Here is a 25,068-nt window from a genome sequence, read left to right as displayed (position 1 = left end):
GGGTGTGGAAACGTGCCCGTCGTTCAGGTTGACACGGGTGTCTCGGGTGACTCAGGTAGGTCACCCGCCTGTCGTGCAAGAGGAAACATGGGGTGTGTCTCGGGTGACTCGGGTAGGTCGCCCGCCCGTCATGCAAGAGGAAAGCCGAGGTGTGTCTCGGGTGACTCAGGGAGGTCGCCTGCCCGTCGTGCAAGAGGAAACGCGGGGTGTGTCTCGGGTGACTCGGGTAGGTCGCCCGCCCGTCGTGCAAGAGGAAACACGGTGGTAAACGGGTGACTCGGGTGAGGTCGCCTGCCCGTCGTGCAAGGGTGAACGAAGTTCGGTTGAGGAGTGCGGTTGGCGGTCCATGTGAGGGCGCGCCCGCCCAACTTGGGTAAGGAACTCGGTTGGCACACGAAGGTGTGACATGTTGTAAAATTGGCTAAGTATGAAACTTGGTGTTTCCAAGTATACTTGTAAATATTGAAAGTTGATTAATATAATATATTCGGGCAGACTCATTGTTTAGGGAGTTGCCCCTCCCTTTATACTGTTGCAATTGTCTTGTTATTTATAATTGTTGTGGATAATGAATATGTATGGGTGTTCATTGGTATAAAAGAATAATAATAATACTTGGTTGAGAAACACAAACTAAGTAGGACAAATGGTTAGGCGTAGTCCATGAACATAAGTATTGGTGAAAAGAAAGTGTTCGGTGGTGCTGCACCTCGCTATAAGCGGTTGAAAGACTACCGCAGGTGTAGGGGTATGACATAACTTGTCTTTTGAAGAAAATTAATGAAAAAGGTCCTGTCAAGTTTATAGAAGAAATAAAAATAAAAATAAAAATAAAAATATTTGTTTATTTTTTAAATAATGGAGAAACCTATCATAACTCAGTTGTCAAATCAACAATGTGACAATTATCACTAACTGCGATTCATTAATGTAGGTTATCTCATCACTATTATTCAAAGAAAATCATGTCACTTGTAATTACTTGTTGGTGGTTTGTAAAATGGCAAAGAGAAAAATTTCACTCTTGTTAAATGTCTTTGGGTCTTGGGCCGTTACCCTGTTTCCTTAGTCTGATAAGAATGAACTCTTAACCAAGCAAAAACAATTTTATAATATTATCTTTGTTAAATTTAAAACTGATTAAATTACAAATTAAAAATATTATAAAAAATTAAATACAAAATAATTTAACGGTTAAAAAATGTTAAAAATTATTAATACAAATTTACATTAAAATAATAATATTTCATTAAAATGAAGAAATATTTTATCAACTCCAAAACTCGTATCTGAAAATAAATATTTAGATAAATAAATGTTAAATAAATGGGATATCTAATAAACTCTCTGTATTTGAAAATAAATATATGTATATATATATATATATATATTAATAAAGACAAAATATATATATTTTTAATAACACCAGTGTCTTTATTTTTATTGCAGTTATAACGTAATGCTTCTCTAGAACTCTTTCACAATCGAAACGCTTTTAATATTACATTGTAGTGATGCAGGAGCTGCCATATAATTTGATTGTAATGATGCAGGAGTTGTCGTATTTCCGTTAGAGTTGCTGCATGAAAGCCTTGCTACTATGTCTTCCACTTCTCGCATTTTCGGTTGATTCTCTGGAGCCTCAACTGTGCACCATAAACCCACCCGCACTAAACTTTCTACGCTCCAGTAATTTTTCGAGTTGTCTCCATCTGACTTTACAACAATTCCCTACTTTAACATTTCACTGCTGCTATAATTATATGTGAACAATGTGATTTCGCCTTCAGACATCTTATCGGTGGGTTTCTTCTCTGTTATCACCTCCAAAGTTAGAATTCCATAGCTATACACATCCCCGTTTGTCCCTTAAAAAAGAGGAGTGGAGTTGCTACCAGGGTCCATATAGCCGATGGATCCTTTGAGGGTCGAAGTGGACTTAGAAGCCACGTCAGATTGGTTGAACATCCGTGCCGATCCGAAATCAAATAGATGAGTTGTCATATCCTCAACCAATAGCACGTTTTGGGGTTTCAAATCACAAAGCACAATAGGCAGACCGCTATCGTGATGCAGATATGATAACATGTGCACAACATCTAACAAAAGGCAACAAATATCCAGCATGCTATAGGGAATTTAATGCACCCCATAGCAGCTTCACCCATACCCTTCTCATATGAAATGAAATGAAACTTTAACGTCCACAAGACTATATCTATGGGACCACTAGCTTTCCTGCTTTTTTCCTTTTGCAATTCAATCCTCTTATTATTCAAATTAATGATGAGCTGACCCAACCTTCTAACATTCTCCTCACTGAAAAGACACTGCCAAGGAACCGATGTTAACAAACTGTTGTAACTGTCCCTGATGTCTCTAAAAGCATCACATTTCAAAATGAAATGTTTGTCTGATTCCACTGCCCTAGAAGTGAAAAACATACACACCCGCTCTTCCCAAGCTTCTTTAGGTCTTTTCCACCGACTTGTTTCACACCGTAGTTGATGCAAGTTAGTTCTTAATTGAGCAATAAGAATCTTTGCTCTCCATGAAATGCTAGCTCCAATGTACTCTTTTTGTTGGAGATCACATGTGGGGTTGAATTATTGAACATAGTACTTCTTCTTTTTACCCAACTCTTTTCCCCATATATGCTTACGAAACTTCTCCATAACATAACTCTTTAAATCCTTGCTATTTCTGGGACAAGCATTGAGGTAAATATTCCATTTTTGCATCCATTTGTTGTTTTAGCTCATCCATGATTTCTTTCGTTCACTCATTCCTTCATTGAAGATAACTTTAAGCGATCTACCTTCTCCCATTTGCTCAATTCTCTAAAGATACATTATGAGACGCACCATAACAATTGCTTCGATGGAAGTTGCCCCTGTTTCACTCAGCATTATCTCATATGAAACCAAACTTTTTATTTTAAACTTGCTCATGATCAAGCGCTTTTGGATTTTCTCATTTTGCTTCCATTTTGAGACAGGGATGCTGCTAGCCCACAATTCACACCCATATAATATCACTAGACAAACTAGGAGCCCAAAAAGCACTTTACTTGTTTTCCAATCCCATAACTCTGCCTCTCTACATCTGTTTTGAAGAGCATATAATGCTTTCCACCCTCCTAAATTTTTCTTCTTTCTGCAATGCTCCCAATTAAGCTTCTTGTTGAAATCAATCCCGAGGTATTTGTATTCATTTACTTCTTCAAGAATGTTGCCTTCAAAGAAGAACGTATGCTGACTCTTCTTCTTTTTATTTGAGAAAATCATAATTTTGGTCTTGCTGCATCCCCACTGCTTGACAAAATTGCTCAAGGGAATAAAGGTGCATCTGCAATCCTTGGGCCGATTTAGCAATCAATACAAGGTCATCAACATATAAAAGAAGATTTTCACAAACTCCCCCAATCGAACACCATCTCCACCTTGCAGATTTAGCCACTCTTCCAATTTATTAATATATAAACCAAAAAGAGTAGGGGATAAAAGGCAGCCTTGGTTGACTCCGATATCACTTTTAAAGCTTTCAGAAATGCCTACTGAAGTTCTAATTTTGACTTTCACCTCTTCATAAAACCTATGGACAACAATTCTATAATACATAGGAATTTCAAGTTCTTCCATTATACTCCACAACTTATCTCTAGGGACTGTGGCAAATGCCTTTTTGAAGTCAACAAAGCAGCAAAATACTTGTTCTTTTCCCTCCCAAACCTTTTCAATAATGTGTCTCAACGTGATACCATGATCTACTGTAGAATGTTTCAGCCTAAATCTTGCTTGTCCTTTTGCCCTCTTTTCTTTGACTTCCGCCCACTTACTGATTTTATTTTCCACCATGCTGCTGAAGAGCTTTGCAAACAAAGGAATGATCATAATGGTTCTATAGTTGGAAGGATTATTAATGTCTCCACTTTTAAAAAGGGGTATTGCTAGACTAGTTTTCCAATCTCTTAGGAATCCTTGACAAATGACGTTGTTGAATATTTCCATGATATTCCTTGCAAGAATGTTCATTCCCCACTTTAGATATTCTGCTTGAAGTTCCACCAAGTCCTTTGCCTTTCCTATTTTCAAGTTCTTAATTCCTGTCTCTACTCCCTGCAATGTGAAAAACTTTGTAGTTGTGCTGATTCTGGGAGGATGCTCCTCTTCTGAATATTTCTCATAGAGTTGTCTTGCATAGTCAAACCATTGATTAGCTGTAATATTATTTTCAATTTGCTTTTTCTTTGGTTGAAGTTACTGCCAAAACAGCTTTGGGCAATTCTTGCCTATATATATTAACTCTTCTTGCCTTGTTTGCATGAACTCATCTTTTTTCTTTTTGAAAATATGCTTATATAACGTTACATTCATCTTCTCCTCGCTTGCCTTTTTCAAGGCTTTCCTTACCATTTTGCATTCATCATCAAACCAAGCATTTACAGGAAAACAATTTGATTAAGATTTCCTATTTTTTTGTTCTTTTTCACTTCTCAAGTGCACTTTGAATTATATTTGTTTACTTATGACTATTGAGGCTTTGAGAACCACTCTTCCCCTTTTGAATTGATTTCTCCAACATTGTTTTGAAGATAGTGCAATTTTCTTGTGTTAGAAGAATTTTTCCCCTTTCCAGTTTCCAACACCTTTACGACTCTCCCCTATTTCCCGGCAGCTCCGCAGATCTAACTCCCGCATGTGAACCCAACTAGCGGACAAGACATGCCCCAATTGAATGCGTTAGGATTTCAAATTCAAACTGGAATTGCGCGCCAATATTTTGAAATGAAACCTGGTTTGGGAATATGATTTTATCCCACCTACTGCACAATCTTTCAATGATCAAGCTGGAGATTCTACTCCAGATGGCTGGTTAGTATCTTTCCTATTTCTTCCGTGGTTTGCAAAGGCCGCCGGAGTTGGTGCTTCAACACCGTTTGCGATGCCAAAGAGAGCCAACATCAACATACCAAAGATGCCCCAGAGTTGGTGCTTCAATAATGTTTGTGATGCCAAAGAGAGTGAACATCAGCATCACAGCGTATGCAACTACCATTGCAAATGTGGAGGCCTTCATTGCCATTGCCATTGTCATTACAGGTTACCAATTGGCATGGAAAATTTTAGGGGCTAATATTCGCCCAGTGGGCTAATTTTCCATGATTTTTCTACAAAATAGATTCCCCAATTTGCAATTTTATAAAAGACGATTCGCCCAAATTTTAGAATACAAAATTATTTTACCTTAAAAATTGCCAACATTATATAGAGACTATATATAAAATCATTATAAATTTGAATAATTTTACAAATATATCAATAAACATTTTATAGTTTGCATATTAGGAATTAGTGAGATTCGCCAATGTGTTTAAACTTCAAGAAAATTTTCCATCCTTAAAATTTTCCTTGCCAATTGGAGAGAATAAATCAAAAGCTGAGTCACGGCGCAGAGCAAAACAACCAAATCCACATGCTAACCTCCAATAACCTTTGGGACTCAAATGGTGAAACTTAAGTTGAATCTTTCAAATAATGTCATAGAGCTCCTAGAAAGTTGGGCATGTGCCACAACCGGTTTCTTGATTTGATGTTGGATTTGAAAAATGGTTTCTTGATTTGCTGTTGGATTTTGAAAAATGGTTTCTTCATTTGTTTAAAAAAAAGGGTCCCAACAAATGGCTATCCTAAAGAACAATATGCTGCCCAAGTTGATCCCGTCTCAGAACCAGTTGTTAACTCTGAAATATAATATCAGGTTCAGCTTGGTGTGATTGAGCAACCCACAACAATGGCGGCGGAGGTACACATTTCGAGGAAGGAAGTCGCAACAAGATCGGCTAGGCAGTTCCATAAAGTTTCCGCAGTTGAACAAGTTCACAATCAAGGGCAACCTGCTGCTACCCAAGAAACTCCAGTTGTACTTCAAGGTGCACCAGAAAAGTCTCAGGGTTTAATTGTTAAAAAAAAATGCAGCGACACAGACAGATGCCTTACCATCTAATCTTAACCCTATGAAAGATCAAAGCACTCTAGAAGAAAGTGGGTTCTCTATTACGCCTACCCAAGTTGAGGTAGAGTTCAAGAAGTTTGGGGCAATTATATCTTGTGGGGTTCAAGTTAGGAGTAGGAGAGGAGGTAGATCCACTTACGCATTTGTTGAATTTGAAGAAGCAGCTTCAGTCCAGACTGCAATTCATGCATCCCCTATGCCAATGGGTGCGCGCAAAGTATTTGTGAGTGCGAAACGTCCAATTGCGGGTAGAGAGGGTCACTAAAATGATGGACCAAAAAGACATGGTGGCAATTCCTATGGTGCTCAAGTTATAACTTTTAATAGATCTAGTTTATAGTTTTAGAAGAATAATAAAATAGTATATTTTTTATTGTAAATTCACAATATGTATTTTATTAGTTATCATAGTTATGTTGAACCGACAATGCATTATAGACTTCATTTTATTTTATTTTATTTTATTTTTATTTTTTTTTCAAAAGGTGGAAAAACCTATCAAACTCAGTTTGTCAAACCAACAGTGAGGACAACCATCTCTGGCTGCTATCCGCGAATGTCAGTTGACACATCACTGTTATCAAGGAAAACCACGCCACCTGAAATAACCCGCTGGTGGTCCGTAAGGGAGCAGGCTTTCACTCCTGCCAGATGCCTCTGGGTCTTGGGCCGTTAACCTGTTTCCTTACGTCCGAGGAAGACGAGCTCTTAGCCAAGCAGAAACAGTTTTATGGCATACTCCAGGCCCAATAGACTTCATTTTTATGTGTATGTATTTGAATATTATTATTGTTTTCTTAAGTTTTTAAATTAAAATTATTTTAAAATATTAGATATTATTTTTTTAAATATTTGAAAATTTTAATTACTAAAATAAAATAAAATAAATCTAAATAATAATTACCAATAAATATCAATAATTATTATCAAATAATTATGATTATTGTTGATGCTAAGCATAAATTCTAAATTGATTGTTATACGCAGGCTACGGAATGAAAAAATCAATAAAAACATCAAAAGAGTTCAAAAATCAATAAAAACATCAAAAGAATTTAAAAATCATGTAGAGAATTAGCCATTTTGATTGTGAAAATTAGCCATTTTGATTGTGAAAATGGATTGACGAGACGTTGTTTTTTTGTACTTAAATCATATTGATAAATGAATTAATCAATATAATACTTGATACCAACTTTCTGATTCCTAGCCGTAACAATTTGTGGGGTTCTCAGTAACTATATAGAGACATGTTATTCAAATTCCCTACCATATGGAGCCATGTTATTCAATCAGAGACATGTTATTCAAATTCCCTACCATATGGAGCCATGTTATTCAATCTGCATTTGAATGGATGATGTGAATTGCATGCAATGGATGAGCAAGTGGATCTATCTCCCGAAACACTAATGAACATCACTATTAAGGCTGAGAAGGTGGCTCTCAAAATTTCCTTTGATGCACATGGGAGTCGAAACACAGGGAAGGTTGATTCATCTTGCAGGAAGGGTGGAGTTAACATGAAACATAAAGCATTCAAGGTGGTGGAAGGGACTAAGATTGTGAACTTAGGTTCATAAACATACTGGGACAATGTCGAACGAATGAAACAGAGGGCACTGGTAGGGAGGTGGAAATTTACCAAGATGAATGGGGAGCAAATTAAGGCGTGGGTGGATTCGACCTGGACGAAAATATTGAAATACAGACCTAAGGTCAGCGTATTGTTTAATGGATGGACTTGTTTCCATTTCCTTTGTGAAGCAGAGACTGAACTGATTGTGGCAAGCCCATGGGTTCACGGTAGGGGGTTTTTTATTCTTCAAAGATGGCAAGCTGGGTTTAATCCCACCAAGGAAATTTCACGCAGAAATATTATTTGGGTCAAGCTCCCAGGCTTGCCACTCGAATTATGGAATAAACACACTATTGCATCCATAGCTAACTCCATTGGAAAGTTTTACTTTGGGACGAAGCCAATTTCGGTCAATTAGATAAGAGGATGGCTTGGGAACTGGTGGAGGTGGATTTCCATGGAGGCTTAGTGGCAGAATTGGAAATTTGTTGGGGACCTTATTCTTTCCAACTCGGCATTGATTATTGGGGTTTGTCGTTTAGATGTCTTATCTGCCATGCTATGGGTCATTTACTTGAAGCTTGTCCAAAGGGGGTGCGCGGGTTTGGTAGCAGGGCATGTCAAGCAGAAGATGGTGCTCATACATTGGTTTGCCGTTGGAGAACTTTGTGCCCAGAATCTTGTCGATTCCCCCTATGGAGGCCCTCCAGAAACAAGTATGTCACTGGACAATAAACTCCAGAACATTCATTCGATGTTAAATGTGTCAAATTCATGGGAGATGGATACACATTTAGCTTCTTGTAGGCATCCTCTTGAAGCCCTAGACTCTGTGGAATTAAATGTTGACAATAATTACAAATCTTCACCATCGACGACTCTGGTTTGGGTGGAAGTAATCCTTTCGCTGGGGAGGGGAATTGGGAGGTGTGTGACAAGCCTGTGGGTATAGATGGGCACCCTTCAAAAGGGAAAGACCCATTCATGGGCTATGTACAGTCAACTCTGTCCCCTGATAAAGAATTGGTAGACATTTCGCAATCAGAGTCGGTTGCAGTGGATCCCCTTACGATTAAGAAATCATTCTTTGATTTTGTTGATACCATTACTCCTTCACCTGTCCATCAAAAAGTGACCACTAAGAAGAAGAAAACCACTAAATACAAAAAAAAAGGTTGTCCTGCTCACAATCGTCGTTGGGCCTTTAGAAGGCATTTCTGGACGAATCAGAGTCTCAGTATCCTTTGGATCCACAGGACAATGTTGGGGATTTCATGAGTTTGACGAGCACTGGTTCTCGGGCCCTTAGAGGGGGTATGCCCATTTTTCAGGGTCACTCATGATCCTCATCTCCTTAAACATTAGGGGCTTAGGAGCTGCCCATAAAACTCGCTCTCTTAAGGATCTTATTATGAGCCATCGTCTATCGGTGGTTTTGTTACAGGAGACTCTGGTCTCGGAAGAAACATCATGGGAGTCATTGCTTAATATGTCTCTAGATTGGTTTGTATGTGCTTCTAGTGCGTCGGGAAAGTCTGGTGGCTTGGTTGTCCTTTGGAACCCGAGGGAAATTAAACTTGAGATTTATCTTTCATGTGCTAACATAATTTTATCTGGTTATGTGAAGGGTAGCCACTCTGAGATTCGGATAGTCAACTCATATGCTCCATACAGAGGTCAGAAAATACACTGACTGGGATCTCATTGAAAATTATGGCTTTCTGGCCCTTAAATATTTGATTGTGGTCGGGTATCGAACTTCACTCTCGGATATGATGAAGTATGGGGCGAGAAAGCGGTGAATGATCCACTTGAATCATATTTCAGGGGCTTATTAAAATAATAAAATTTTATATTAAAATAAGGAAATATTTTATCGACTCCAAAACTTGTATCTGAAAACAGATATTTAGATAAATAAATTTTAAATAAAAGTGATATCTTATAAACTCTCTTTATTTGAAAAAATATATAAATTTAATACAAGCAATGTCTTTGTTTAATTGCAGTTATAATGTAATGTTTCTGTAGGACTCTTTCACAATCAAACGCTTTCAATATTACAGCGTAAAAGACGAGTCTGAGGAATTTGTTTGTAATGATGCAGAAGCCGCCATATAATTTGATTGTAATGATGGAGGAGCTGCCGTATTTCCATTACAGTTGCCGCGCGAAAGCCTTGCCACTATGTCCTCCACTTCTCGCATGGTGGGTCGATTCTCCGGAGCGTCAACAGTGCACCATAAACCCACTCGCACTAAAGTTTCAACGATCGAGTAATTTCTTGAGTTGTCTCCATCTGTGTTTACAACAATTCCCTGCATTAACATTTCACTGCTGCTATCATTACATGCAATGGACACCCACTTTGACAACGTGAGGTCGCCTTCAAACATCTTATCGGTGGGTTTCTTCTGTGTTATCACCTCCAAAATTAGAATTCCATAGCTATACACATCCCCTTTCGTCCCTACTGTGCCTTCTCCTCCATACTCTACAATAACAAACAATGTTAATGAAATATTATAGTAATAGTTGCGAGCATAAAAAGAAGAGTGGAGTTGCTACCAGGGGCCATATAGCCGATGGATCCTTTCAGCGTTGAAGTGGAGGTAGATGCCACGTCAGATTGGCTGAACATCCGTGCCAACCCGAAATCAGAGAGATGAGCTGTCATGTCCTCATCCAATAGCACGTTCTGGGGTTTCACATCACAGTGCACAATGGGCGGACAGCTGTCGTGATGCAGATACGATAACCCGTGCGCAACATCCAACAGAATGCGTAACCGCATCTCCATACTGAGCTTACCACTCTCGGCTCCATGGAGATGGCCGTCGAGGTTTCCGTTGGGCATGAATTCCAGCACCAAAGCCTTCATTTCCGCAGTTGAGCACGCCGTTATGATTTTCACCAGATTACGATGTCGGACTTTGCCTAACGTTCTGCATTCTCTGTTGAAGCTCTTCTCCGCTCCTTCACCGTCTAGACCCGCGAAGACCTTAATGGCAACGGTCTCGCCTCCTGCTAAAGTTCCCCTGTAAACCGATCCGTAGCTTCCCACTCCGAGGAGATTCCCGGGACTGAAACCTTCTGTCGCCCTGCGCAGTTCTTCCCATGAGATTTTCCTATGGGTGAACAAGTCTACAGGTCTGGACATGGACTTGGATGCTTGCTCTTTGAAAATCCAAAATAGAAGCCCAATACAAAAAACCCCACAGATACCCATTACGGAAGCAATCGATACTATTATTATTGTCTTCTTCTTCTCCTTCTTGGTAGAAGAGGGCTTGTTCAGCGAGCAATCTGGTAAGCCAAAACATTTCCCACAGAGTCCAGGATTTCCTATAAACGCTGTATTGTTCAGGTTTCTGAACGCGCCCGTACATGGAACGGGGCCAGATAAATCATTATAGGAGAAATTCAAGAGCTGAAGCAGTCCGAGTTTGGATACAGAGTCGGGAACTGGCCCTGTTATTTCGTTGTGAGACAGATCTATGATCTGAACCAGCGAGAGCTGGTCGCCGATCGATGACGGAACAGAGCCTGTGAGACGATTAAAAGAGAGATTGAGGTATACCACGCCGACCCACTGCGTCATTTGGGGAGGGACGTGCCCGGATAGCTTGTTATTCGAAAGATCTATGTTCCGCACCATCTGCATTCCACCAATTTCTGGCGGCACGGGCCCCGTCAAATTATTGCCCGAGAGATCGAAAAGAAATTCCAGGTTTCGAAGACTGGCAACCTCGGGAGGAATGGCGCCGGAAAGATTGTTCTGCGAGAGATCGAGGGCGTCCAGAAACTTGCACTGGCCGATTTCCGGCGGTATCCTTCCATGGAATCCGTTTGTGCCTAAGTCGAGCTCACTGAGATTTTCGAGAGTCCCGACGATGTCAGGAATTGATCCAGAAAGCCGGTTATTATAGAGAAACAGATATGCAAGGTTTTTGTGCATTCGTTGGAGTTCTCTGGGAATGTTGCCCTGTAAATTATTGCCGTTCAGATCCAGAGCTTGCAGAGTAAGGAGATTTGTGATTGAATGAGGAATGGTACCGACCAGGGAATTTCTACCCATATATAATATTGTCAACATGGAGAGATTGCCAATAGCTTGGGGTATGGTGCCATTAATGGCGTTTTTCTCTACATTAAGGAAAGTTAGAGTCCTAGAAAGTTGGCCTATGGCCGGAGGCAGAGTACCTGTAAGGCGGTTCTCGGACAAATCGACCTTCTGTAATTTGGTGCAATTGGAAAGTGCCACAAATATGGAGATTTTCCCTGTGATGAAGCCACTAGCAGCGAGAGTGAGGATCCTGAGCTGAACGAGCTTGCCCAGTTCTTGAGGGATAGCTCCACCGAGATCTCTCGACCCTATTTCCAGATGCTCGAGATGGGAGCAGTTCGTCAGCGACATCGGAATCTGGCCCTGGAAATTTCCCCCGAACAGAAGCAGCGCCTTTAGTTTCGTCAGCCTGGAACCTATTTCTGACGGAATCGGTCCGTTAAGCCCGTTGTTTGTCAGCGACAGTTTCAGGAGCTCTGTACAGTTAAGAAGAGAAGGCGGGATCGGGCCACTGAGACTGTTTTGATAAAGATTAAGAAACCAGAGACGAGTGAGCTTCCCAATTTCTGGTGGGATAGTGCCCGTCAGTTTATTTTCAGATAAATCAATCACTCGAAGCAGAGAACAGTTTCCAAGAACCCCGGGAATCGAACCCGTGTGGGCATTCTCGTAAGAGTTCAGCAATCGCAGGTTCTTTAAGTTGCCGAGGTCGGGCGGAATGGTCCCTGTCAAATTATTTACAGAGAGGTCGAGATTCCTCAATCGGCGTAAGCGTCCCAGAGCCCCTGGGATATGACCTGTGAATCCGTTATCAGAGAGATCGAGAGAATGGAGGAACGATAAATTCCCGAGCTGGAAAGGGATGGAGCCTTTGAGGCTCATGTTGTACAGATCGATTCCAACAACTCGCCATTCGCCGGTGCTGCTGCTACATTTGACGCCCGTAAAATTGCAGAAATGGTTGGAAGTAAAATTCCAGTTGCGCAGAGAGAGCAAGGGATCGTTTGTTATTGCGAGTTTTAATGCCATCAGAGCCGCCACATCTGTGGCTTCACCTCCAACTACTGTCATAGTGTTATGCTCCGACGGTGGCTTGGCTGAGACCAGAGAAGACACCATTACCGCTAGTGATGAGAAGCAGCATAAGGTAAATACCGTATAGCCCATGGTCGCTGTAACTGCAAACCCTGAAACTCAAATTCAGTTGGTTTCTCACAATTCACTCCACTCAATCGATTTCCATTATTCAATCTGCCAGACTTCCACTACACAATTTATTTTCCAATGAAATCCCATATTCACATTCAAAGTCTGAGTCTTATGAAATCCCATATTCACATTCAAAGCCTGAGTCTCATGAAATCCCATATTCACATTCAAAGTCTGAGTCTTAGTTTAATGATGAGATTTTAGGAGTCTCCTGAAATAAGAGTGAGTGACTTAGTTTAATGATGAGATTTTAGGAATGTTCTGAAATAGCATATCTAGTGCATCGTGATGTGGTATGCAATAAGCTTATATATTCAGTGCATCGTGATGCCGTGTGGATGAGATGAGAACTTGCATGTACGGTACAAAATAACATTATATACGTATAAAAATTTATTAATGTATTTTCATTAGTTAAATTTATATATAAATTTAAAATTCAATTAATAGTATCATGATAAGTATATCAAAGATGAGTGGTTAGATTTTCTTCATTAAAATGTTTTATTAAAATTAAAATTAAAATTTTATATTAATTTATTGAGTTATGAACAGTTTATTTAAATAAATTTGTAAAAATGTAAAGTAAATGTAAATATAAAATCACATTTTCTAAGTATTTAAGGTGATGGTGTGTTAAAAGTAATGTGATTCACCTATATAGATTACAGTGGCAATGATCAGAATCCACCCAATTACGTATTAGACTTACTCATTCTTCTAGACATAAAATATTATTAAATAATTAAATATATCAAATTCATATTATTATTATTATTTAAAATAAGATACTATGAATAACATTATTCAACTATGATATTTAAAACACTAACAATAATATCAATCTTAAAAATAATATTAATATTAAAACTATAAAATAAATAAATAATGGTTCACTTTAGTTGGCATTAACAACTTTGACTATGGTAAATTAAGTTGTGTTCAATAAAATATTTAGTGTAATAGTTGAATATTGATCTATAATAGTTGTTTTTAATTGACAATGGTAAACTCTCAATAATAATGAGAGATTTTGGTTGGCTAAAATTAATAAAGTTTATTTTAATCGATTATGGTTGATTTTACTTATTATTATTTATAATGATGTTTTTAATTGAGTATAATTGACTTCAGTGATTTTGGTTATCTATCTGAATTCAAAATGATGTATTATTATAATATTAAAACTTTTATTTTAAGAATTTTAAGTCATATTATAATATTATGGGTAATCACAATATTAACGAGGGAATGTTGATACAAATGCAATTACTTAAATAAGCCCTTGACTGGACCCCTACTAGCCATGATAGGAATTTCATCAAACATATCACAAATATGTAATCTACATGTGTAAACAACAAATCTAAGCATAGGGGTCTCATACTCATCTGAGAATCGCTAAGAAGTATTGATGCCTCAACACATTAACTGCAGTTTCATCCATTAGGCCATAGATACATTATTTATTCATATACAAGTAAAAACATGATGGGAGCGAAACATAGCCACTGTCATAATACATATTCATAACCAGCATAATAACAACGGAAATACTAAGGAAATAATAGCCATATAACCCACATATAAACCAATATAATACTCATGATATAACAAGGATAAATAAGCTCATATTAATGATGCAAAAGCCAACCCGGTATGGGACTACCACATTCCACTCGACCATAGACATGGTTGAGCCAAATCTCTACCCAAGCCTTCTAGGGCTGCAGAGCGTTTGTTCCAACCCAAATTCCAGAATTAGTAACTAAACCCATGGCTATTGCCAGGTTCCAGAGCATTTGTCTGACCAAGGCTCCAGGACTAGTAACTCAACCCACAACTTTTTCCGGACTTCTAGAGCGTTTGTCCAACCAGGGCTTCTAGGACGAGTAACTCAACCCACCAAGGGCTTCTGGAGCATTTGTCCAACTAAGGTTTCCAAGACTAGTAACTCAACCCAAGTTGTTACAGGGCTTCTAGAGCGTTTTTCCAACCAAGGCTCCAGGACTAATAACTCAACCCAAGGCATTACAAGGCTTCCAGATCGTTTTTCCAACCAAGGATCTAGGAACTAATAACTCAACCCAAGCTAAAGGAAACATGAGAATCAACCAGAAAAATAAAGAAATAAACCCACAACACCATGGCTATCCAGGAAATGGAAAGGTTAGGCAAATCCACTATCAATCCAGACAATCCTCCATGCCAATGACATATCATGACCAAGAAACCACATGCATGTGCCATGCATGCCGAAACTAGTGAGGAAAACATACATGAAACTCGGTACCTGCAAGAAAAACCCGTTGTAGCTTCTGATCTTGATATCCTCTTGCGATTTCTTGCTCTTCCTTTGCCTTCTTGCTCCAAAAATCCAAGTATGCCACACTCCTCTAAGAGTGCTCCAAGAAAACTCTGTGTGTCCAAGAGTATGAGAGAGAGAGAGAGAGAGAGAATAGAAGAGAGCTCCACCAAAACCTGTCAAAAGCTTGCCAACCGATCCTCATAAGCCTTTTTTATCAATGAGGCCTTTATTTTCTTTAATTTCCCTTATTTTCATTCATTTTCCTCCTCACATGCAACCTGTGACCTTTCACCTTCCTTTCCTCCTAATTTCCATTATTTTCATAAATAAAATGTCAATAAATGCCTCATGCCTTTCCAAATCATTTTACATTGCCTTTACCAATTTACTTAGCCATAATAACTGAAATTAACACCCACTAGGATGTTTTACCCACCATTCAACTTGGAATACGTGTCCCATGACTGTGGTCTTATATATTTTTACATGATTTTTTAACTAGTGCTGTTACAGAACCCTCCCACTTAGGGGAACACCGTCCTCGGTGTTCAATGACACCTATAACCAAAAAGACTATTGAAAACAAAACATATACCCATGGAGCTTTATAGCATTGATCGTGGCAGTATTTACAATGACCATCTGCTAAAACATGCCAACCACATATACACACAAACACATTATAATTTTACAATATTAACCACATATACACACAAACACATTATAATTTTACAATATTAACCACATATACACACAAACACATTTGCTTCACCCAACAAATAATCATATTGTTTATGGAGCTTTATAAATCCATCTCGATACAGTGTTTACAATAATACACACATATACACATATGCTGATTTGCTCAACCAGTAAATAAAAGGATACGATGTCTGCATCAGGGAAATTTTTAAGGATGGAAAATTATCTTGAATCTTAAAATTATGGCGAATCTCACTAGTCCCTAATATGAAAAGTATAAAATGTTTATTGATGCATTTGTAAAATTATTCAAATTTATAATGATTTTATATATACTCTCTATCTAATTTTGGAGATTTTTAAGGTAAATTAATACTATGTTGTAAAATTTGGGCGAATCATTTTTATAAAAAATGGAAATTGGCAAATCTTTTTTTTGGAAAAATCATGGAAAATTAGCCCACCTGCGAATATTAGCCCCTAAAATTTTCTATGGTCTGCATCTGCAATAAGGGAATTCAGAGGCTCACACCTCCACCCTCAAAGTAATACCAGGATTCACCTCATTCCCAGGAAGTCCAGAATCCACTGCAAGGTCAAATCTGCATCCAATGTCTAGCACTACAATCTAGCACCACTTCTCCTCTCAGTGAATAGTTATCGGTTCATTGTTCCAGGGAACACTCCCAATGTGCATTCGATTCTATCTAGAAATGCTAATGAGCAAAACAAATCCATCCCCAACCTTCCATTCTCTGCTACACAATCCCTCGGGAAATCTGGTCACCCCCTTCTGTGCATTCACACACCTTCCAAGTTCCGCTGGCACCCAATCCCAAGCAATCCATCCCTTGGCAAGGCTTCGTCGCATCAAAAGATAAAAAAACCAAGGCATATCCCTACCTTAAAACCATCATACCGGTCATAGCATGCTCATGGAAATCAATGGACATTATTGGGTACTAGTTTCCCACAATGGCCCTGCTCCTGAAGTGTTTTACCAACATATTGTTGTCTGTTCCAACTTCTTTCACTGTTGTTGCTAATTCTTATAGCCAGTTTCAACCACCCAACCAGGCATTTCATGCTTTCCTGTACCAAGCATGTAATTTCCATTAGATTCAAAATAAATTGAAATAACTTCAAATCATACCTCATTGGTGACCCGTCAATAAGGTATACTTGCAATTATGTTCGCTTCTTGTCACAACAAGTCAATCTAGCATCTTTGACCAAATCATAATGTATAAACATATCACATCAGCTTAGCTCAAAACACAACCATCATATATCAAAATCATAAATCACATGTAACCATCATAAACCAGAATCATAGATCACATGCATAATAAAACTGAAATAAAATATTGATACTTATCCTATATTCAATCCTTAGCTTCTACCTTGGTCCTTATTCTATACACTCTCTGGATCGGTTTCCACACCTGAAAAACACCCAATGCCTTCTCCTCAACCATGTGCACATACACATAGTGTGCATCACACACATACAACCACACACGACATACAACACCATAGAATACATGCACCTACACTTGACATACAACACATACACCTACACCTAGTGTACAACACAACACAATACATAAGCCTACATCCGGTGTACACCACCACACAATACATACACCTACACCCAATGTACAACACAATACATATACGTACATAGAGTACAACACAATGAATACACACGTCACAATACCACGACTATACAATGCACATACATAGTTCCGCATGTAGACAACACAACATGTACGACATGCACATAATACCACATGTACACCAATACCACATGTACAAAGTGTACACAGTACCACCTATACACAACACCACTTGTACAATGTGTACACAACATCACATGTACACCGCACCATCTACACAACACCACATGTACATCGTGCCACTTGAACAACGTGTACACAACGCCAGATGTACACAACACCACATGCACGACATGTACACGACACCACATGTACACAACACCATATGCACGACATCTACACAACACCATATGTACATAGCACCACACGTACAACATGCACACAACACCATATGTACATAGCACTACATATACAACATGTACATAACACCCTATGTACACAACACTACATATCCAACATGCGCACAACACCACATATCCATCATGCACACAGTACAATATGTACACAACACCGTGTATCCAACATGTACATAGCACCATCTATACCCACCACTACATATGAAATATTCACACAGCACTATTTGTACCACCCTGTAGATATCATTGCATAAACAACATGTACACACACAATATATACAACACACCGCATGTGCACAACATCACAGATGCAACATGTACAACATATGCAACATATGCACGACAATAGTATGACATATCCAAAATCACAATGTCTCTACCAAGCAACCTTGATTTAAGTGTCTCTCTGCCATCCATGCTTATCCCAGCATCCCGCAGACCACATTGCTTTCATTTCGTTGATGTATCCCTTGGTATAGCTTGTCCATAACATAGACATAATATAATCACATAATATCAACTCATATCCACGACCTCATATATTTGTCATGACTACTCTTCCCACTTGATTCCTCATAGCCAGGAACCTCTTCATGCCATTCACCTTCATAAGAAATCATTCCTCCACAAGAATGATCCCTAACAACCCTGTCAAATCCTCCATAAGAATGATCCCTGACAACCCTATCAAACAATGACATAGATACATACATATATATAAACATTAGCACAAAACAATCATGATCCCATTAGAAAATGACACACACACACACACATATATATATTAGCATTAAACAATCATGATCCATGAAAACCTTGTCATAAATGACATACATACATACATGTATACATATAAACATTAACATAATCATAATCAGAACATAATTACCAGATAGCATAAGGTTTTGAGAATTCCCTTTATCTGTTCACAATTTTCACAACATTGAGAAAAATGATTCCCAACATAGCCAAGACATCTGAAACCTCTAATCCATTTACTTTACCCTTTCTGTTAGCTTTCTCATGACTATACTGCCATTGTCCATTTACACTAATGGATAGAACCAATCCAATCAATTGTCATATTCTTACCTTCAACTTCCCTTACTCATGCACTGAGATTCATTCGGGTCTTACATTACCTGTTAGGTTTCATTCATCTCTCCCTGAGATCCATTAAATTTCTCCTTCCCCAACCAATTCCCAAGACTCTCAAAACACAAAAGGCAAGAAAAAATGCAAACAAGAAGAATACCATGAAAACCAATAACAATACAACACCGCGAACAAAGTGGTATGGCCATACACTAGACATAAACAAAGTTGCAATTCAAGTGCAAACAAAGCACAAAGAATTGAAATCAGAAGACTCTCAACATACACCATGACTCAATCTTGATGGTTCCCAATGCTTCCAAAGGAAAGCTCAACCTGAGCCTTTTTCAGAATTTCATGGGAGTCTCTTTTCCATGCAATCACCTGCATCATATTTCCATAAACACATAACTATCAGTGAATAAATAAACATAACAATACACCAGTTACCTTACCTTGGTGTGCCAAGCATGTTGCTTGCAATTGAACACATCCATGCCATCTCTCAAGGGACTCCAATCCTTTGACGAATCTAGCCATAACTAGAACCATCTGTTATACCTATCAAGTACATATTTATGAATATAACACATATCCTCATAATGTCAGACAAATTCAAGGTTAAGAAGACTTCCTGTATGCAAAGTACTCATTCGTTTGGAATTGCGTTTCCAAACATAGCCAAAGTAATTTTCACTCAATTCCTTTCTTTTACCTTTTCCTTGTTGAAATTGAGTCTTATTGTGCATTGTCACATCACCTAACTATTAGTAATATAAACACATCAACTATTACCTTGTCTAGCTAATACCAAACATGTTTCCCTACAACTGCTCACACATGTCAGTCTCACGTTCCAAAGATCATGACAATCATATCTATCAATTTGAAATCAACATTTACCTGAAGACTAACAATCATGTCATAATCCATAGTCAACTCATAGTCATTAGACATAATGCTACAACTGTCACCTATTACACTCAAGTACATGTCAACTATCTCAACACATATGTGTGAGTAAAACCATCTTAAAACAAAATCATTTGAACACATACTCATATTATAAGATTCATCAAACATTCAACCAACTTGCAAACATACCATGTTAAATAAATCAACTTGATGACATAATAGACACCAAACACTCAAACACCAAATAGACGGCATAATCAAACATTCAAGCACAAAGGAGACAACATAAGAAAACTCATACCTTAATGTATCTTAGGGGAGGCTATCTTGTCTGCACAATCAATCCATATTAGCCATGATATAAATTCATGACATATCAACTCAAACATAAATAAGGTCATGATATCCATAAGAGTCACTAGTTAACATGTTCACATCGTAAACTTATAAAAAATTATCATTCATACATAATAATCACATCTGCACAGTCAGTCTAGATTAGTATGACATAATGTCATGACATATTAACTCATATATGAATGTGATATCCCTATCCATTTGCATATACCAATCCAACTTAGTATGATACATATAAATATTGGATATAAATATGAGGTGATTAAACATCATTTTAGATCACCCAATATGCAACATTACATAGTAACCTAACTTCTGAAGAAGCCGTAGAGATTGAAGGACAAGACATGGAGGTAAATTAGACTATTTTGGGTTAGAATTTGTCTCCTATGCAGGTATGAGTAGAGAAAAAGGGAAGCCGCAACTCCTAGATGAAATCTGGGCTGATTTGGAGTGTCCTTAGGGCTGGTTCTTCTCCCATTTAAGGTGCCCTAATGGTGGTTGTAGCCTACAGGTGACCGCAGGTCTATTTGGGTAGCATTAGAGAGGGGCCAAGGCCCTATTTTAGGGAGCAGTCACGTCCAAGAAGAAGTTGAAGGGAGGCCACAATAAATTAAATTTGTTTGGAATTGTTTTGGGTGGGCTAATAAGGTATGTTATCATGCCCTAACCAGGTGCCTAATTTACAACAATATGGCACCAATCAAAGGAGGTATGTATGTTGTGTTTATGTTGAAGTTGTTGCTAGGTGGATAGACTATCCAAGTGTGGATAGTTTGGGTAACCTATGGAATCCAAAGAGGAGGGGAAAACTTGATGGTTAGATGCCCTAACCATTGGGAAAATTCTATAGTGAAGGATCAGTTTTGGATCACTTTGAGTTGCATCCTATGAGTTCCATGTGTTGAGGTTGACTTGGGCAGTTGGAGACCTCAACTAGGAGAAGATCTTGCAGTGATTGGTTTGGATACCATTGGACTGGTGGAGGGCAATGTGTTGGCTACCCAAAGTAGCACGTGACTAGCAGTCATAAAGAGATTTTGACCACTGAAGTTTGAGTGAAGTTGTTGAGCCTATGTGTAGCTCTTTGATGGATGAAAGAGGCTACTAGAAGGGAGATTGGAGCTTAGGCATTGGGCAGCCTAGAGAGAAGATTGGATCAGCTCATGTTCACTGTAGCAGAAGCGACTTGCAACAATGATAGGTGGAAGCCCTCCTAGAGACTCTATGTGTTGTCCTTTAATAGACTAAGGGGAAACTAGAGAGCATAACATAAGCGAAGGATCGATAGGACAAGATACGACATAGAGGCTGCAGTGAGATTGTCATTGTATCTTGTATTTTATAAACTATTGTACTATTCAAATTGGTTTAATATAAAGAAGATTGGGTTTTACATATTTGTACAATATTTTGTAAAAAGTTGTCTATAATTGTGCATATCCGATTTACTTATTTATATTGTTCTGCTGTGCAAAGTAGTTCTATTGAGATTCTTGGTTTGGTAGCGTCAGAGATTCTAAGATTCTATCCTAGACCAAAGATCGTGGAAATTCAACAAACTCTTCATGTTCCACATATGACTCTTGGCCTTCCACACATTACATTTTGTCCTTTCTTGAGAATACATCATTACATTCCGCATGATATGGCAAGACACATGGACACATATTGACCATTATGATGAGATTTTTACATGTTACAACTTGACCATGATGACATGGAATTCATGATGAGATGGAAATTCCAAGTTGTCTTCCTTGCTGCTTCATCTTGCATTGTTGATGATAAATCTGATCTATGCTTCATCTTCATAGAAGATCTGCTTTGTTGCTTATCTTCACCCTCTAAAGGGTCCTTGATCACTATTAGAATCCTCTGATTCATCATGCAATGTCTTATTTCTGTCTTGGTCCATGATCTGCTTCATGTCTTCATGATTGTTCTTTTTTTGTTCTTCTTCTTTGCAAGTGTTTCTTTATGATTTATCATTTCTATCTGCTTGAGCATCTCCTTATCATGCTGAGATAGTACTCCTTCGAATGAAGATCATTCATGGAAAGGTAAAATCAGTCTTAAAACATCTATTCTATCACTACCTAGCTCATGGAATGATATGCTCATAATAGACCTGTTGGGTGAAAATATTACCGTTTTAATTCTGTTGTAGTACTTGCCAAACTATTTAATTTATCAATCCGAGGTTTGTAGACTTACGAGGCACATGCACTATATATGCAGGACTGAAGTGGAACTAATTTAATCTAGATTACTGGAATCAAATTAATCTAAGAAGGCATTGAAACATTAACTACGAAAGCAGGAAATTGCATAAAGGAAAAGCAATACAACATGTGAAGAATTGAATGAAAAACAACATATGTGAGCTTACAATAATAAAACTATCTCAAATTATATTACAAGAATCAAATTACAAATCATGAAAGCATAATAATAAAAGATGAAAAACTAAGGATTCCTTTCCATTATTCATTATTCATTATTCAAATGAAGAGAGAGCACTCTCTTATATACATGAGGAAGATAACCATCTCATAATTACATATCCAATATTCTCTCAAGCACTCTCAACTAATTTCCCATTATTACAAGATATGATCCCTTTGAATCCTACACAAATCTCTCAAGCATTTTCAACTACTTTCCCATTAATACAAAATATGATCCCTTTGAATCCTCCACAAATCTCTCACATATCTTGGATAAGATATGCTAACCAAATCCTCCATGATTTTCTCCTTAGGAATAGGCTTGCATAATTATCTCCTTAATATGGTGGAGGAGATATGGATAAGTCTCTTGGAATTAATTCTTCACATATTTCCTACACATCACAAAACTCACATATTCTTGAGATATATATAAAAATATGTATATTTTCTAATATTTAATCATAAATTCACTTGTAATACAAAAATGAATAAAATGGAAAATAAGAAGGTGAAACCCAAATGTATTTATGAAAATGATATGATAAAAGGTTAATGGGATGATGAAATGTAAGGAATAGTGAAGAAAAAGGTGGATGAAAATATGACATTTCTGAGTCCCAACATCCTCCCCAACTGAACTTGTTGCATGTCCTCATGCAACCATGCATGGGTCTCTTTAAGAAAATTTGGCATCTTGAACTTTGGCTTTACATGATGATGTCTTTTAATAATGAATGTTTCCAGGATATGTGAAAGACATGAGTAACAACTTACATTTTCTTATGGTTGGTTCTTGTGTGACAACCATGAATACAAAGAATGTTGGTTCTTGTGTTAACAACGTTCATTTCGTTTTCTGTTCTCTTTTCTTCAATAATAATGTAAACACTCACTGGAAATCATAATGTGCATAAGAAAGCCCTTTTTGTAATATTAATGAAGCATGCCAATATTGTGTATGAAGCAAAGTGCAACAAAGTATCATTGGAAAATAAATGTTGGTGAATGGTAAATGAGAAAAATGGAGTGATAGTGGTGAAGAAATGGAATCATGGTAGTGAATATGTAGTGAATATAGTTCTCCCCCCCCCCCCCCCCCCCAACTGAATTGGTTGCATGTCCTCATGCAACTTGACATGGCTCATGAAAGGAAATGCAGCATGGTGAGGGAAGTTTCCAAAATATTCAAGTTAGCATATAAGGAATTGCATGATTAAAGATTAGAAAACAACATACCTCTACTTACCCAAGAATGATGAACTATGCAATAGGAATGTAGCTACTGCTGCTGCTGGATCAGGAAAATGTGACTGATGTTGTTGTAACTGGATCCTGGGAAATGAAGGAATCTGAACTGGTGATACTGAATCATGGAAAAGATAAACGCTGAAAGTGGAACTGTGGTACTCTCATAGATAAGAATTCATGCTGCTGTAACTGCTGAGGGAGTCGTGAAAAAGTGTATAGTCTTCATCTGCTACTAAACTTCTTGGTACAATTCTAATCATGCAAAAGAATGTGTTGATGTCGAGCATGAAAAGAAATCATTGGATTACCGGCCATTGATGCATGCCATTAACCAATGCGAGGCAACTCACCATTGATGTCAATGAGTGCCAAGGTACCCGGGTACATCTTGCGAAATGCGAATAAAGGGGTTGACGTTGAGCCATTTGCAAGATCTGACGATCAAGGGACATTGATGTATTCCCACGATTGTCAGCGAGAGAACTTGCCACTGACGCATGCAAGTCTCAAGGTACCCAAAAGGAACTCTAGTCTATTTCCCAGATAAGGTGCTGATGTCGATGGGGCAAGACTTGTTGAAAGGTGGGCATTAAGGAATCCCACATCAGTGAATGCGAGTTTGTACAAAAAGATTTGGTAGGAATATAAATGGAAAGAACTCACGGACAAGCAGTGTGGATCAGCATGGCGAGGAAAACAAGGCAATGTAATCATGGAAAGGGAATGAGTTTTATTCAAAAGGAAAACTAGAAGGCAAAAATAAACTGAAAAGGATAAAGGAATGTATGCGATTCAGAAAAATAGGCGTGCATGAAGTCGTGAAAGATAAGGTAATGGAAAATGGGCTTCAACACCAGGATGGTTGATCAGCTTTGAAGGAGAAATGTTACAGTGTCACAGCATGGATAATGGAAAAAGTGGAAATGTTGGTGTATCAGCATGGTCGCTGTGTAACAGCAAACATCAAGAGGCGCAAATAGTTTCTGGATAACAGCAAACGTCATGATGTTTATCACGAGTTACAGCTCCTTCAAGCTGTTTATCAAAGCATGTTTCTCAAAAAGTTCTGTGATCTTTGAAAATCAC

At 38.2% G+C, this 25,068-nt stretch overlaps 1 protein-coding gene across 1 annotated transcript; it reads right to left on the bottom strand.

Annotated features, from left to right (window-relative positions):
• Nucleotides 1-9,591: 9,591 nt before the first annotated feature.
• Nucleotides 9,592-13,040, bottom strand: LOC149219695 (uncharacterized). The gene is made up of 2 exons (XM_089386889.1): nucleotides 10,163-13,040; nucleotides 9,592-10,088 (listed from the first exon to the last, which is right to left on the bottom strand). The coding sequence occupies exons 1-2, from the start codon at nucleotides 12,825-12,827 to the stop codon at nucleotides 9,655-9,657; spliced, it is 3,099 nt and encodes a 1,032-aa protein (XP_089243015.1). The 5' UTR covers nucleotides 12,828-13,040; the 3' UTR covers nucleotides 9,592-9,654.
• Between the last annotated feature and the right edge of the window lie 12,028 nt (nucleotides 13,041-25,068).

The sequence above is a fragment of the Pinus tabuliformis genome, chromosome Q, assembly GCF_031772625.1.
Source record: "Pinus tabuliformis cultivar Carrire ecotype Pingquan chromosome Q, CPIR1, whole genome shotgun sequence".
Taxonomy (NCBI): domain Eukaryota; kingdom Viridiplantae; phylum Streptophyta; class Pinopsida; order Pinales; family Pinaceae; genus Pinus; species Pinus tabuliformis.
Note: the sequence above shows the minus strand (reverse complement) of the source record. Positions and strands in the feature narration are given on the sequence as shown.

Excerpts from the sequence above, each read along its gene's own strand:
- LOC149219695 (XM_089386889.1), bottom strand. The coding sequence starts at position 12,827 with ATGGGCTATACGGTATTTACCTTATGCTGCTTCTCATCACTAGCGGTA. Across the intron at positions 10,089-10,162 it reads CATCGGCTATATGGCCCCTG|AGTATGGAGGAGAAGGCACA; the intron begins GTAGCAACTCCA and ends TTGTTATTGTAG.